This window comes from Cebus imitator, unplaced genomic scaffold, assembly GCF_001604975.1.
Source record: "Cebus imitator isolate Cc_AM_T3 unplaced genomic scaffold, Cebus_imitator-1.0 Scaffold212, whole genome shotgun sequence".
Lineage (NCBI taxonomy): Eukaryota > Metazoa > Chordata > Mammalia > Primates > Cebidae > Cebus > Cebus imitator.
In genome coordinates this window covers 2,133,654-2,150,758 of record NW_016107527.1, presented here as the reverse complement: position 1 = coordinate 2,150,758, position 17,105 = coordinate 2,133,654, and the positions used below count along the sequence as shown (strand labels likewise).

Here is a 17,105-nt window from a genome sequence, read left to right as displayed (position 1 = left end):
TAGAGTCATGAAATGTACATATGTACATACATACCAATATAATATGGGAGAAGAATTACAATTCTGTTTATAGGTTCCTTTTTCTTTTCTTTATGGCAAATGATAATAGCAAACGCAAAGTACTTTAGGCATGGTTAAAAATAACAGAAGTATTATTTTACTGAAAAGTATCTAATGAGAATTCGATTTGGGTACCTTTTAAAAAATAGTGGTCATTTAGAACTGAGTGTTTATTGTGATGATCAGCTCTAATACTTTGTAATTATCATTTTATGGAGCATTTTATATTTTTTATATGGACATGTAGAATAGCTACATCAAATACCTTTTACTTAATGAATATTTTCAGTGTAGGTCAATGGTAAGGGCTACAGGTACCAATCAATTCATAAAATATTTATTGTGCAAAATTACTACCACTGTGCAAGTATTATTGTGTAAAGCTTTACAAACTTAATTTTAACAGTTTGATGTTGTAAGTTTGTAAAAATACAAACATAATTACATGTATATATATGAGATGCAAACTATATTCTGAAGAACAACAATGTTATCTAGTCCAAGACAAAATGAGGAATTTAATTGGCTTTATATTTTGGATCAATAGGTGTTAATGAGGAGTATATGAGAACTTCATTTTAGTTTTAAATATCTTGTAATTACATCAGTGTTTTTAACTATGGCTATAAAAAATAATATATTTTAAGTGAGTACATGAGTGAACCTGTTAACTTATTTTTTCATGCTTGAGATAAAAACTTTTATGGAGGTAAAACTATGTTTCTTTTAAGTTGATTCTTTTATTCAGAATTGGTTTGTTTGTTTGTTTGAGATGGAGTCTCCTTCTGTTGCCCAGGCTGGAGTGGAGTGGTGTAGTCTCAGCTCACTGCAACCTCTGCCTCCCAATTTCAAGCCATTCTTCTGCCTCAGCCTCCCAAGTAACTGGGACTACAGGTGTGGACTACGATGCCCAGCTAATTTTTGTATTTTTATTTTATTTTTTTAGTAGAGATGGGGTTTCACCATGTTGGCCAGGCTGGTATCGAACTCCTGACCTCAAGTGATCTGCCTGCCTCTGCCTCCCAAGGTGCTGGGATTACAGGTGTGAGCCACTGTGCCCAGACAAGAATTAATTTTAAACATCAGCACTTAGCGGCTGCCTATTATGTATAAAGCCTTCTGCTGGTTCTTCTGAAAGATTTTAAAATAAATAACCTCCTTAGTAATGGTTTCAGAATGTATTTTATATTATAATAAATATTTGATGTTTATTTTTGTGTATTTCACACCTATTTGAATATAAACCAAAATGTTATAATATTTAATAATGGATTGCTAATTACTAATATTAAAATGGCTGCCATACCATATTTCTTCCATAGAAACTAGAAGCTGATAGTCTCGAAGTTAAAGCAAGCAAGGAGCAGGCTTTGCGAGATCTACAGCAGCAAAGACAGATGAACACAGATTTAGAGCTTAGAGCCACAGAATTGAGTAAACAACTTGAAATGGAGAAAGAAATGTAAGCTAAACCATTTTACTTATAAATTAAGGGAAAAGGTTATAAACTAAGTATTGAAATTTGCTTCAGATTTAAATTTTGCTATCGTAGTGCTTAAAGATTTATTAAATATTTATTTTGTGTTGATTTTATAAACTGCTGATGTTAATATGAATGAAAAAATGAAGCCATCATAATATGGTAAAACTTCACTACAAAGGACCGAAAACTTAGTTTTTCAAACTTTGGGTCATGTGTTTTCAACAGTGATAAGCTGCTCATTTCCCTGGGGTAAATCAATTGTTTTGAAGTGTTTGCTAATTTGAATAAATTAATGTAAAATTTAAAAATTCAGGAGTATTTACGTAGTACTCAAAAGTAGTTAGACTTCTGGCTATACCAAGCAGGGAATGTATTCTTTCTCATAAGAAGTGATCTTGTCGGCCTGGGTAGCATAGCAAGATTGCTTGAGCCCGGCAGGTCAAAGCTGTCACACCATTGCACTCCAGCCTGGGCGACAAAGTGATACTTTGTCTCACAAAAAGAATGACCTCAGCTATGTGATGCATTCTGGCAGATTGTCTATGTTTATAAAAACAAAGGAAACAAAAATACCAGTGTACTTCTTGTTTTTGTTATTTAGGTGAAATTCACACAGTTAAATGCACAGATTTTACATATGTACTTTGAGTTTTAGTAAGTGTGTATTCTGTGTATCTATGCATCTAGCCACAGCCCCATATAGGACATTGTCATCACTCCTGGAGTTTTTTCACTTGCCCTTCTAGTCAAGACCTTCCTTATCCTTTTCCTGTAGACAACCACATGGTACCCTGACACCAGTATCATGGTATTGGTACCTAATATCATATTACCTAATATAATTATGATATTGAAAATCATAAATGTAGCTAAGTTTGTGTGGTGTAATGCACAAAAATAGCCATAAAACATTTTAATATACCATAAGATGGTATATTTTAAATGTAGCTTCAACTTTATTATTTTTCAAGATTGTCTTGACTCTTGTAAGTTCATTGCTTTTCCATATACATTTTTGTATTAACTTGTCCATTTCTACAAATAAAGCTGTTGGATTTTGACTAGAATTGCATTGAAATTGTAAATCAATTTGGGGAGAAGTGACATCTTAACAACACTGAATCTTCTAATACACAAACATATGTCTTTATCTACTTGGGCCTTCTTTAATTTCTTTAAATAGTATTTTTTTTTTTTTTATTGCACTTTAGGTTCTAGGGTACATGTGCAAAACATGCAGGATTGTTGAATAGGTACATACATGGCAATGTGGTTTGCTGCCTCCACCCCTCCATCACTTGTATCTGGCATTTCTCTCCCTGTTATCCCTCCCCAACCTCATTACCCGCAGCTGCCCATCCCCTATTCTCCACCAACAGACCCTAGTGTGTGATGCTACCCTCCCTGTGTCTGTGAGTTCTCATTGTTCAACACCCACCTATGAGTGAGAACATGTGGTGTTTGTTTTTCTGTTATTGTGCCAGTTTGCTGAGAATGATGGTTTCCAGATTCATCCATGTCCCTGCAAAGGACATGAACTCATCATTTTTTATGGCTGCATAGTATTCCATGTGTGTATGTGCCACATTTTCCTTGTCCAGTCTGTCATCGATAGGCATTTGGGTTGGTTCCAGGTTTTTGCTATTGTAAACAGTGCCACACATATGTGTGCATGTGTCTTCATAATAGAATGATTTATAATCCTTTAGTTAAATACCCAATAATGGGATTGCTGAGTCAAATGGAATTTCTATTTCTAGGTCCTTGAGGAATCACCACACTGTCTTCCACAATGGTTGAACTAATTAACACTCCCACCCAGCAGTGTAAAAGTATTCCTATTTCTCCACATTGTCACCAGCATCTGTTGTCTCCAGATTTTTTAATGATTGCCATTCTAACCGGTGTGAGATGGTATCTCAATGTGGAATTTGATTTGCATTTCCCTAATGACCAGTGATGATGAGCATTTTTTCATATGTTTGTTGGCTTCATAAATGTCTTCTTTTGAAAAGTGTCTATTTATGTCCTTAGCCTAATTTTGAATGGGTTTGTTTGTTTTTTTCTTGTAAATCTGTTTTAGTTCTTTGTAGATTCTGTATATTAACCGTTTGTCAGATGGGTAGATTGCAAAAAATTTTTCCCATTCTGTTGGTTGCTGGTTCACTCTAATGATTCTTTCTTTTGCTGTGCAAAAGCTCTGGAGTTTAATTAGATCCCATTTATCTATTTTGGCTTTTGTTGCCCATGCTTTTGTTGTTTTAGTCATGAAGTCCTTGCCTATGTCTATGTCCTGAATGGTTTTGCCTAGGTTCTCTTCTAGGGTTTTTATGGTGTCAGGCCTTATGTTTAAGTCTTTAATCCATGTGGAGTTTATTTTAGTGTAAGGTGTCAAGAAGGGGTCCAGTTTCTGCTTTCTGCACATGGCTAGCCAGTTTTCTCAACACCGTTTATTAAACAGGGAATCCTTTCCCCATTGCTTGTTTTTGTCAGGCTTGTCAAAGATCAGATGGTTGTAGAGGTGTGGCATTGCCTCTGAGGCCTCTGTTCTGTTCCATTGGTCTATATCTCTATTTTGGTACCAGTACCATGCTGTTTTGATTACTGTAGCCTTGTAGTATAGTTTGAAATCAGGTAGCATGATGCCTCCAGCTTTGTTCTTTTTGCTTAGAATTGTCTTGGCTATGCAGGCTCTCTTGCGGTTCCATATGAAGTTTAAGGCAGTTTTTTCTGGTTCTGTGAAGAGGGTCATAGGTAGTTTGATGGGGATAGTGCTGAATCTATAAATTACTTTGGTCAGTATGGCCATTTTCACTATATTGATTCTTCCTAATGATGAACGTGGAATGTTTCTCCATCTGTTTGTGTCCTTTCTTATTTGCTTGAGCAGTGGTTTGTAGTTCTTCTTGAAGAGGTCCTTTACATCCTTTGTTAGTTGTATTCCTAGGTATTTTATTCTCTTTGTAGCAATTGTGAATGGCAGTTTGTTCTTGATTTGTCTCTCTTTAAGTCTGTTATTGGTATATAGGAATGCTTGTGATTTCTGCATGTTGATTTTGTATCCTGAGACTTTGCTGAAGTTGCTTGTCAGTTTAAGGAGATTTTGGGCTGAGACAATGGGGTCTTCTAAATATACAATCATGTCATCTGCAAATAGAGACAATTTGACTTCCTCCTTTCCTAATTGAATACCCTTTATTTCTTTTTGTTGCCTGATTGGTCTGGCTAGCACTTCCAATACTATATTAAATAGGAGTGGTGAGAGAGGGCATCCTTGTCTAGTGCCACATTTCAAAGGGAATGCTTCTAGTTTTTGCCCATTCCATATGATATTGGCTGTGAGTTTGTCGTAAATAGCTTTTATTAATTTGAGATACATTCTGTCAATACCTAGTTTATTGAGAGTTTAACATAAAGGGCTGTTGAATTTTGTTGAAGGCCTTCTCTGCATCTATTGAGATAATGATGTGATTTTTGTCTTTGGTTCTGTTTATGTGATGGATTATGTTTATAGACTTGCGTATGTTGAACTGGCCTTGCATCCCTGGGATGAAGCCTACTTGATTGTGATGGATAAGCTTTTTGAAGTGTTGTTGCAATTGATTTGCCAGTATTTTATTGAAGATTTTTACATCTATGTTCATAATGGATATTGGCCTGAAGTTTTCTTTTTTTGTTGCGTTTCTGCCAGGTTTTGGTATCAGGATGATGGTGGTCTCATAAAATGATTTGGGAAGAATTCCCTTTTTGGATTGTTTGTTATGGTTTCAGAAGGAGTGGTACCAACTCCTCTTTTTGTGTCTGGTAGAATTCGGCTGTGAACCCATGCGGACCTGGGCTTTTTTTGGTTGGTAGGCTATTAATTGCTGCCTCAACTTCAGACCTTGTTTTTGGTCTATTCAGGGTTTTGACTTCTTCCTGGTTTAGGCTTGGGAGGGTGCAAGTGTCCAGGAATATATCCATTTCTTCGAGGTTTACTGGCTTGTGTGCATAGAGTTGTTTGTAGTAATCTCTGATGGTAATTTGTATTTCTGTGGAATCGGTGGTGATATCCCATTTATCATTTTTCATTGCATCTATTTGATTCTTCTCTCTTTTCTTTTTTATTGATCTGGCTAGCAGTCTGTCCATTGTGTTGATCTTTTCAAAAAACCAGCTCCTGGATTTATTGATTTTTTTGAAGGTTTTTTTGTGTCTCTGTCTTCTTCAGTTCTGCTCTGATCTTAGTTATTTCTTGTCATCTGCTACCTTGTGAGTTTTTTTGATCTTGCTCCTCTAGGTCTTTCAATTTTGATGATAGTGTCAATTTTCGATCTTTCCTTGCTTCTCATGTGCACATTTATGGCTATAAATTTTCCTCTAGACACTGCTTTAAATGTGTCCCAGAGATTTTGGTACATTTTGTCTTCATTCTCGTTGGTTTCAAAGACCATCTTTATTTCTGCCTTCATTTCATTGTTTATCCAGTCAACATTCAAGAGCCAGTTGTTCAGTTTCCATGCAGTTGTGGGGTTCTGAGTTAGTTTCTGAATCCCAAGTTGTAATTTGATTGCACTGTGGTCTGAGAGACGGTTTGTTATGATTTATGTTCTTTTGTATTTGCTGAAGAGTGATTTACTTCCAATTATGTGGTCAATTTTAGAGTAGGTGTGATGTGGTGCTGAGAAGAATGTATATTCTGTGGATTTGGGGTGGAGGGTTCTGTATATGTCTATTAGGTTTGCTTGGTCCAGATCTGAGTTCAATTCCTGGATATCCTTGTTAACTTTCTGCCTTGTTGATCTGTCTAATATTGACAGTGGAATGTTAAAGTCTCCCACTATTATTGTGTGGGAGTCTAAGTCTCTTTGTAGGTCGTTAAGAACTTGCTTTATGTATCTGGGTGCTCCTGTATTGGGTGCGTTTATATTTAGGATCATTAGCTCTTCTTGTTGCATTGATTCTTTTACCATTTGGTAATGCCCTTCTTTATCTCTTTTGATCTTTGTTGGTTTAAAGTCTGTTTTATCAGAGACTAGGATTGCAACTCCTGCTTTTTTTTTGCTTTCCATTTGTTTGGTAATCTTCCTCCATCCCTTTATTTTGAGCCTTTACGTGTCCTTGCACATGAGATGGGTTTCCTGAATACAGCACACCGATGGGTTTTGACTTTTTGTCCAATTTGCCAGTCTGTGTCTTTTGATTGGGGCATTTAGTCCATTTACATTTAAGGTTAATATTGTTATGTGTGAATTTGATCCTGCCGTTTTGATGCTAGCTGGTTGTTTTGCCCATTCGTTAACCCAGTTTCTCTATTGTGTCGATGCTTTTTACCATTTGGTACATTTTTGGAGTGGCTGGTAGTGGTTGTTCCTTTCCATGTTTAGTGCTTCTTTCAGGAGCTCTTTTAAGGCATGCCTGGTGGTAATGAAATCTCTCAGCAATTGCTTGTTCGTAAAGGATTTTATTTCTCCTTTTCTTATGAAGCTTAGTTTGGCTCGATATGAAATTCTAGGTTGAAATTTTTTTTCTTTAAGGGTGTTGAATATTGGTCCCCACTTTCTTCTGGCTTGTATGGTTTCTGCTGCGAGATCCGCTGTGAGTCTGATGGGCTTCCCTTTGGGGGTAACCTGACCTTTCTCTCTGGCTGCCCTTAGCATTTTCTCCTTCATTTCAACCCTGGTGAATCTGACGATTATGTGCCTTGGGGTTGCTCTTCTTGAGGAATATCTTTGTGGTGTTCTCTGTATTTCCTGGACTTGAATATTGGCCTGCCTTTCTAGGTTGGGGAAGTTCTCCTGGATAATATCCTTGAAGAGTGTTTTCCAGCTTGGATTCATTCTCTCCATCACATTCAGATACACCTATCAAATGTAGATTAGGTCTTTTCACATAATCCCATATTTCTTGGAGGCTTTGTTCATTTCTTTTCAATCTTTTTTCTTTAATCTTGCTTTCTTGTTTTATTTCATTGAGTTGATCTTCAATCTCTGATATCCTTTTTTCTGCTTGGTTGATTTGGCTGTTGAAACTTCTGTATGCTTCGTGAAGTTCTTGTGTTGTGTTTTTCAGCTCCATTAAGTTGTTTATATTCTTCTCTAAGCTATTTATTCTTGTTAGTATTTTATCAAACCTTTTTTCAAGGTTCTTAGTTTCTTTGCATTGGGCTAGAACATGTTCTTTTAGCTCAGAGAAGTTTGTTATTACTCACCTTCTGAAGCCTGTTTCTGTCAATTCATCAGACTCATTCTCCATCCAGCTTTGTTCCTTTGCTGGTGATGAGTTGTGATCCTTTCGAGGAGGAGAGATGTTCTGGTTTTGGGTGTTTTCATCCTTTTTGTGCTGGTTTCTTCCCATCTTTGTGGATTTATCTACCTGTGGTCTTTGTAGTTCTTGACTTTTGGATGGGGTCTCTGAGTGGACGTCCTTTTTGTTGATGTAGTTTTTTCTTTCTGTTTTTTAGTTTTCCTTCTAACATTCAGATCCCCCTGCTATAGGACGGCTGGAGGTCCACTCCAGACCCTGCTTGTCTGGGGGGTCACCTGCGGCGGCTACAGAAGAGTAAGGGTTGCTGCCAGTTTCTTCTTCTGCTATCTTCGTCCAAGAAGGATACTCACCAGATGTCAGCCTGAGCTCTCCTTTATGAGATGGCTCTTTGGATCTACAGGGGTCAGGGAGCTGCTTGAGGAGTCAGTCTGTTCCTTATAGGAGCTCAAGTGCTGATGTGTGAGCTCCGTTGTTCTGTTCAGAGCTGCTGGGCAGATAAATTTAAGTCTGCTGCAGCGGAACTCATAACCACCTTATTTCTCAGGCGCTCTGTCCTGGGAAGGTGGGGCTTTATTTATAAGTTTCTGACCTGCTGCTGCCTTTTTTCAGAGATGCCCTGCCCAGCAAGGAGGTAGCCTAGTCACAGTCTGCCAGCAGAGGCATTGCTGAGCTTTTGAGGGCTCTGCCCAGCTGCTATGTGAACTTCCTTGTGGTTTTGTTTATAGAGGTATAGTTAGAACTGCCTCGGTAATGGCAGTCTGGCTCAGTAATGCAGACTGCCTTGGTAGTGGCGGACGCCATTCCTCCAACAGAGCTGGACCGTCCCAGGTCCAGATGTGCTTGCTGGGAAACTCTCAGTCCAGAGCATGTCAGATTGCTGGTCTTTGTGGAGGTGGGACCTGCCGAGCCAGATCACCTGGCTCCCTGTTTCAGCCCCCTTTTTTTCAGTTGAATAGGCAGCTCTGTCTCCCAGGTGTTCCACGCACCAGTTGAAATGGCTGCCCAGATTTGTGTGATTTTTGTGTGGAGACCTGCTGCACTGGCTGAAACAGCCGTGTTGAAAGCTTGTGGTGCTTTTCACCCCAGGAATCTCCTGGTCTGTGGGCAGTAATAACTCATTTGGAAATGCGGTGCTCACTTACCCTCTGTGTTGTTCTCTCTGGGACCTGTACTCCAGAGCTTGTACCTATTTGGCCATCTTGCATCCACCTCTGTAGTATTTTAAGTAGTATTTTTACCATAGACATCTTGTCCATCTTTTGTTAAATTTATTACTGAGTATTTTCCAATGCAATTATAAATTGTTATTTAAATTTAATTTTCCACTTCCTTGTGACTAGAAAAAAAATACAATTTTTTATATTGACTTTCTCCCTTTAACCTTGCTCAATTTACTTTTTAGTTTTAGTAGTTGTTTATAGAGTTCTTGATGTTTTCTAATTAGAAAGTGATGTTATCTGCGAATAGAGACAAATTTACTTCTTCCTTTCCAACCTATAGACCTTTTATGCCCTTTTCTCACTGGTTTGGACATCCAGTAAAATTTCGAATATAAATAGTAATAGCAAACATCTTTGCATTATTTATAATCTTAGGCAGGAAATATTAAATGTTTCATCATTACATTTGAGGTTAGCTGTAGGTTTTTCTAAGATTCCCTTTATCAGATTGAGGACATTACCTTTGATACCTAGTTATTAAAAAAAAAAGTTATTGGCCTTGTGGCTCACGCTGTAATCCCAGAACTTTGGGAGGCAGGCCGATCACCTGAGGTCAGGAGTTTGAGACCAGCCTGGCCAGCGTGGTGAAACCCCATCTCTAATAAAAATACAAAAATCAGCTAGGCGTGGTGGAATGCACCTGTAATCCAGCTATTTGGGAGGCTGAGGTATGGGAATCGCTTGAACCTGGAAGGTGGAGATTGCGGTGAGCTGAGATTGCACCACTGCACTCCAGGGCCACTGTACTCCAGCCTGGGCGACAGAGCGAAACTCTGTCTCAGAAAAAATTATTGTGCTTGGATTGAATTTTATCAACTTCTTTTTTCTGTATCTATTGAAATGATCATATGGATTTTCTCTTTTATTCTGTTAATATGGTCAATTACATTGATTTACTATTAAAAGAACCTTACTTTTCTGGAATAAATTCACTTGACCATGCTATATTACCTTTTTATATATTGCTGTTTTTGATTTGATAATACTTTGTTAAAAATTTTTCACATATTTATGAGGGATATTGGTCTGTAGTATTCCTTTAATATCATTGTCAGATTTTGATATCAGAGTTTTAGTGGCCCTAAAAAGGAATTGAGAAATATTTTCTCATCTTCTCCTTTCTGAAGTACTTTGTATGGGGTGGATATCATTTGTTTCTTAAATGTTTGATAGAATTCACTAGTGAACCAGCTAGGCTTGGAGTTCTCTTTCTGGGTTGTTTCCTTTGGGTTTCAATTCATTTAATAGATAGAGAGCTATTCTGATTTTCTGACTTTTTTTTTTCTTGAGTCAGTTTTGGTAATTTGTGTCTTTCAGAAATGTGTTCATTTTCTCTAAACTTCAAATTTATTGGCATAATGTTGTTCACAATATTATACTTTTAAAGTCTGTAGGATCTGTGGTAGTTTTTCTCTTTTATTCTTAATATTGATAATTTGTCTTTTAAAAAATCAACTTAATTAGAGATTTATTAGTTTTATCAGACTTTTGTAAAAGCTTTTGATTTAATTGATTTTGTTAATTTTTTATGTTATTTATTTCTCCTCTTTGTTGTTTCCATCTTTAGAGTTGTGTTTACTTTGCTTTTTAAAACAGCTTTTTTATTTCTCCTCTTTGTTGTTTCCATCTTTAGATTTGTGTTTATTTTGCTTTTTAAAACAGCTTTTAAATGTGAAAGCTTCTCTTTGTCTGTCTACATTTTGTCGTGTCTTGTTTCTTTTCTTCAGTTACCCACTTTTCACTTGTCAATGTTAGATGTAAGATTTATGCAGATAATAGTATTAAGTCTTGTTTTAATAAAATCAGCATATTATGATAGTTTTGCCATAGATGGAACAAATTATCTTGAAGGAGAGTATCTTTTTTCTAATTTGCACCAAAGTGTTTAATGGATGCATAGCAGCTCTGAGTATAAGGATGGATTGGTTTAGAAGATATTGAGACCTATAAGATTTATTGATTTATGAAGTTTCAAATGTCTCTGGTGGCAGAATGGGTATGTGCTTCTGAACATATATAGCCATAAAAGTGCTGAGCTGTAGCATCATTCCTTCACTCCCAAGGTAGAATTGATCTCTTGCCCAGCTTATCCTTGATGTTGATGCTGAATTTGGGTTCTGCCATGATGAGATCTTCAGTAAGCATCACTCACCAGAATTTTTTTGGATAAAAATCAGTTCCACCCCAATTATTTGGATGTCTTCAGATGGCTGGTTATATTTTAGTACATTTTGTCTTTAAACATCAAATCAGCTACTCTGAATGAATTGATGGACTTGACTTGTGTCAAGGGGATGAGAGCTCTTGACTATTCCAGTAGTAAAGGTGGAGACTAAAAGCCTGAGAAAAGTCTTCTTCAGGATGATGAAATAAAACCTATCAGAGTTGATGATGAAGTTGTTTCACATCTTCATGATTTTCATCCTTGTTTGGAGATATGATGGTGAAAATATTCTCATTTTCATATCTACTAAATTGGATCCTGATACTTTGAATCAGAGGATATAGAAGTGTATCTTGTGCATCAGGTATCATTCCTTCTCACTGCAGTTTCCAGTGCCTAGATATTTGAGGAGCATATCTGATCCATTACATTACCGACCAAATGGTTCATCATTATCTCTAGAATCCAGTCATCAGTCCATGTAAATCACCTCTGAGACAGCTTTTGTTCTCTTCCCCCAAAACCCTGCAGGCCCAATGGTTCTTTTTGTTTCCAATGGGCCCAATAGAAATGGGCCCATTTTCATTCTGTGTTCTTAATATCATGGTTAAGAATTCACTCACAAGGCTCCCACAATCTATTGGGGTAGGAAAACCTTTAATACCAAGATCTTTTTTGTCTATGTACTTCGTGCATACATTTCTCCTCTGGGGTGTTCTTACATTTCTGGAGTACTACCTAGGCAAGGAAGGCTGGAGTCCCTTCTACTCTTATATCAGATAAACATATTGGGACTTTGATTAAAGCCCACCTATGAGCCCAGGGCTCAGCCCAAATAACAGGATGCAGGGCCACCCTTTTGAGGGCCCACTTAAATTTATTCGCCTAACTTTTCCCTCCCATCTTACAATGTATTTTCTGATTTCCTTTGTGATTTCTTTATAAGTAGTTTTACTTTCCAATTATTGAGGCTGTCCTAGATATATTATTGTTACTGATGTCTAATTTAATTCTGTTGTGGTCAGAGAACATTCTTGGTAAAATTCAAACGTTTGAAACTAAGTCTTATTTAAGGCCCAGCATATGGCTTATCTTAATTAATTTTCTATGTGCACATATATATACTCTTTGTTATTGGGTGGAGTGGCCTGTAACAATTACAGTGCTGTTCTGGTGTTCTGGTTGTCTATATTCTTGCCAATTTTTTCCTCTGGTGGTTCTATTAGTTTCTTAAAAAGAGATGTTATAATTTCCAAGTATGATTGTTTATTTCTTCCTTTAGTTACTTAAAAAAAACGAAGAAGTTTCATAGTGACTATGTAAGCCTCTATTTCTGTTTTGCTTTCTTTGATTCACATAACTTTATGATTTTGTAATTAATTTTGGAAAAGTTAAGCAGCATGGTAAATAAATATATTAAGTCTTAATTTTAGGGTTGCTTGACAGGGATTTTAATTATATTAAAATGATAAAATAATATTAGTGTAATGACTTTTCCATTTGGACCTTTAAAAAATCAGGGAGGCATAATATCTTGTGAACCTATTAAACTTTAATGTCTTCTAGCTATTTTTTAGAAGTTAAAACTGTGTTTTTAGAACTAAAAAGTTAAATTTCAAGGTATAAATACAGTTTTGAAATTGTATTAATACACAGTTTCAAATATGTGATTAGTACATCTTTTAACAACCTCCCTTTAACATATCATTGAATTATTTTTATTGGTTATAAATTTATACTGATTACATTGGAACTAGTGTACATTCTAGAACTATTGTTACTTAGCATCTGGTTTTGACTTTTAAAATGGCTGTTATTTACAGTGTATTGGGGGTTTTTGCTGTATAATTTACATAGTTACTTTTATGAAAACAAAAAAAGTTTATAGCTTTCCTAAAACTATATCTTTATTTCTTCATTCTTGTGGTTGCTTTTTCATTCAGGTGTGAGAGACCTATTTTAAGGAACAAATAATAGCAAATCCTTTGTATAATCTGCTAGGTTCCAGTGTTAAAGTAAATCATTTGTCTTCCCTCTATATTTTAAATAAAATGTTTCTTTTATTTTCTTACTTGATTTTTTTCTGGGTTAACCATAAATATTTTGAAGTTTAAGAACAATCAAACATAATGTGTTTTATGTTTTTGAGGAAAGAGACAAGTTCTGTGGGTGCTGGAAAACTAACATAATGAATAGATTCTTTATGGAAAAACATTTCTGGCTGTTATAGACTAGAGAATCTGTTATATGCAGTTTTTCTTTTTCTGGGGATTAGTTGTGGTGGACAAAACTGGATTAAGTCAGGAGGCTTAGATAGTTTTGTCTTCACTACTAACTTATTTGACTTGAGAAAAATAATCTACATCTGTTAAGTGATAAAATGAGATGTTCTAAAGTATTTTTCAGTTGTGTGTTTTTATGAAATTAGATTATTTTTACTTCTGAACTATACAAAAAAGTTTCAGAACTCAGTAATTGTTTATGATAATTTTGAATGGTAAATTAGAAATTGTAAATTATGTGTTATTTAAAAAGATTGTTTCTTAAACAATCTTTAGAGTATCCAGTACAAGATTGGATCTACAGAAAAAATCTGAAGCCCTTGAAAACATCAAGCAAAAGCTTACCAAGCAAGAGGAAGAGAAAGTAATACTGAAACAAGAATTGGAAACTTTAAGTCAAGGTGCAAAGATGCAGCATGAGGAGTTGAATAACAGAATTCAAACAACAGTAACAGAACTACAAAAAGTGAAAATAGAGAAAGAAGCTTTAATGACAGAGCTTTCTACAGTAAAAGAGAAACTATCAAAAGTTTCTGATTCTTTGAAAAACTCCAAAAGTGAATTTGAAAAGGAGAATCAGAAAGGAAAAGCTGCTATATTAGACTTGGTTAGTAGTTTACATTTACTTTCTTAGGGAGAAGTGATTATTTTATTTAAAATGTATGGATTTTTCTGCGTAGTTCACAGTTTGCTTTTCATCCCACATTTTAATAATTTAAAGTAGTTCTTATGAGGAAATTAGTTGTGATTGCTTCACCTGAAAAGAAGACCAAGATAATGGTGTGGGTGTGGGTGCGCCTGTGAGTGTACCATTTCCTAAAGGGTAAGAATATTTTCGGTTGAATATCACAATCTTTCTCCTGTGTTATTAATATCTTGCCTTTATGTTCCTTTCTGTTTGGAGAAATTATTTTCTATTGTACAATTTTCCTCTTGTGATTATTTTTTAATTTATTGTTTTCTAAGTTTTCTTGCTTCCATTTTCTTGAAGCCCATTTCTCTAAATGTAGTGTGGCAAGTTAATTATAATGAATAGTGTGGCATAAAATATAATTTCCAAAGTGTTCTAAAATACTGTCTTAATATTATTTCAAATATGTTATTGTGACTTGGTTGATGATCAAAACCCTTAGTGTTTTGTTGTCCCTCCTCCATTACTTCTGTAATATTTGCCTATTTTTATCATTGAAGTGGATGATCTTGTCTCACCTTAGCCCATCAATAGTTTTAGTTTATTTCCTTGTTTGTATTTTACTAAGGTTATAAACTAAACTTCTTAAGGTTATTACAAATTTTTTTTATGTAATATGGTTTTTATTTTTTTTAGGAGAAAACTTGCAAAGAATTAAAGCATCAACTTCAAGTACAGATGGAAAACACACTTAAGGAACAGAAGGAACAGAAAAAGTCACTTGAAAAAGAGAAGGAGGTAAGATTTTCTTTTTTCTGTAACATCAAATATGTAAAGTATAGTAAGGTCTTTATATTTTAAATAAATATATAAAGCATGTTTGTTCTTGGGGGCGTTTCCACAGAGAATTTTTTTTTTAATATTTTCAAGGGAAAAAACGTATTTTCACATTGATAGTTAGGTCATAGGTTTATTTCTCTGAAATGTAACAAATCATGTATATAGTTTAAAATTGTTATTTGTATTTTACCTACTATTAAAAAGACTTAAGCTAGTTTATAACCAAAGGTCCAAATAAAGAAATATAATTGATAAAGACAGCAAATTGAGTCAGTGAACTACAGAGTTAAGGAACATTATTATGGTTGAAAAAGAAATCTTAAAATGCTTTCTATAGAAATGACCTTTTAAGGGCTCTTTATTTCATGGACAGTTTTACTCATACAGATGTATACTTGATAATGGTTGTATAACAACCAACATATTTTTCTGTGGTTACTGCTTCTATTGTTTCCAGCAAAAACAGACAAGCACATGAGTAAACAAATAGGTATAATATATGGTTGTTACTCTCTGAAGCCATACCTGCTAGCTGCTAGAGTCCAGGCATGCAACTTTCTAGAAAATCTTATTTGATAAAGGAGCAAGACATAGTACTGACAAGTATTTGATGTGATTGTATTCTAGTTGTTGATTGAAAGCAGACTTGTGTTGTAGATGCCAGCCATGTAAGTAGCAAAATTATAATTGCTTCATGCCCAAGTTCTGAATCAAGATTGTCCAAATTTATATCTTGGCTATGCCATTTATTAGCTATGCCATTTTGCCATATTTTAGACAGAATATTTAATCTCTGTGCTCTAGTTTCTATATGATAGAGTCTGTTTGAATCTATGTGATAGAGTTATTGTGAGAAATAAATGGGTTAATATCTTTTTCTGTTTTTTTTTGAGACGGAGTCTCGCTCTGTCGACCAGACTAAAGTGCAATGGTGCAGTCTTGGCTCACTGCAACCTCTGCCTTCTGGGCTCTTGCAATTTTCCTGCCTCAGCCTCCCAAGTAGCTGGGACTACAGGCACAAGCCGCCATGTTTGGCTAATTTTTTTGTATTTTAGTAGAGATGGGCAGCCGTGTTGCCCAGGCTGGTTTCAAACTCCTGAGCTCAGGCAATCCACCCACCTTGGCCTCCCAAAGTGCTGGGATTACAGGCGTGAGTCACCTTGCCTGGCCCGGTTAACATCTTTTAAAGTACTCAGGACACTGACTATAATAAATGCTCATATGCTAGTTATTATTTTAACATTGGTTATCATATCATCCTTATTGTCATACTATCTGACTCCTGTTTTGCATAAAAATATTTTGCTGTTCATTGTGGAGATAAGCTGAGACATCTGTATATAACACTAAAACTTTTTCCAGAGTAACTTTGGATATGGGCAAATGTTCAAATGTAATGCTAAGTTCTTAGTGAAATATGCATAGAACTGAAAACATGACTTTGGTTGGAGGGTGGGAGATAATAGTGGTTTACCTTGGCCACAGGGGAACCTCAGTGTGACTTCTGTATGATAATCTGAATTTGAAGAGAAACATATCCTGGTGGATTGTACAAACAAGGTAGAAGTAAAATACGCTCCAGATAGCTCTAAATGAGATAACTGTTCTGCAGTGTAGTTTTTTTTTATTTTTTGAAACAGAGTCTCACTCTGTCACCCGGGTTGGAGTGCAGTGGTGCGATCTCAGCTCATTGTAACCTCCACCTCCTAGGTTCAAGTGATTTCCTGCCTCAGCCTCCTGAGTAGCTGGGATTACAGGTTCTCACCACCTGCCTGGCTAATTTTTGTATTTTTAGTAGAGACAGATTTCACGATGCTGACCAGGCTGGTCTCAAGCTCCTGACCTCAAATGATCTCCCTACCTCAGCCTCCCAAAGTGCTGGGATTACAGGCGTGAGCACCTGGCCTGTGCAGTGTATTTTCATGTCATCAGACAGACACTAAACATATTTGTTAAAAGTAATTTTGGTTTTATCATAGTTTCTATCTATTCTTTGTGAGAATTGTGGCCAACAGGCTTATTGGCATTTGAGAATGTTTTTGAAAGACAATAGACATCCAGCAATCATTGATGTTGACATACCTATTTTCTGTGATACAAGAGAATAGTAATCCTGATCATTTACAAGGTCTAACTAAACAGTTATAAGTTAAAAAGAAAGGTAATGTTGAATAATAAA

At 35.8% G+C, this 17,105-nt stretch overlaps 1 protein-coding gene across 3 annotated transcripts in view; it reads left to right on the top strand.

Moving 5' to 3' along the window:
• The window catches only part of EEA1 (early endosome antigen 1), a 156,571-nt gene that overhangs the window by 118,064 nt on the left and 21,402 nt on the right, over window positions 1–17,105 (top strand). For all 3 annotated transcript variants that reach the window (XM_037745758.1, XM_017548612.2, XM_037745757.1), the window contains 3 exons: window positions 1,383–1,522; window positions 13,732–14,062; window positions 14,783–14,884. In XM_037745758.1, the coding sequence (XP_037601686.1) occupies window positions 1,383–1,522; window positions 13,732–14,062; window positions 14,783–14,884 (573 nt within the window). The remainder of the gene's footprint in view (window positions 1–1,382; window positions 1,523–13,731; window positions 14,063–14,782; window positions 14,885–17,105) is intronic.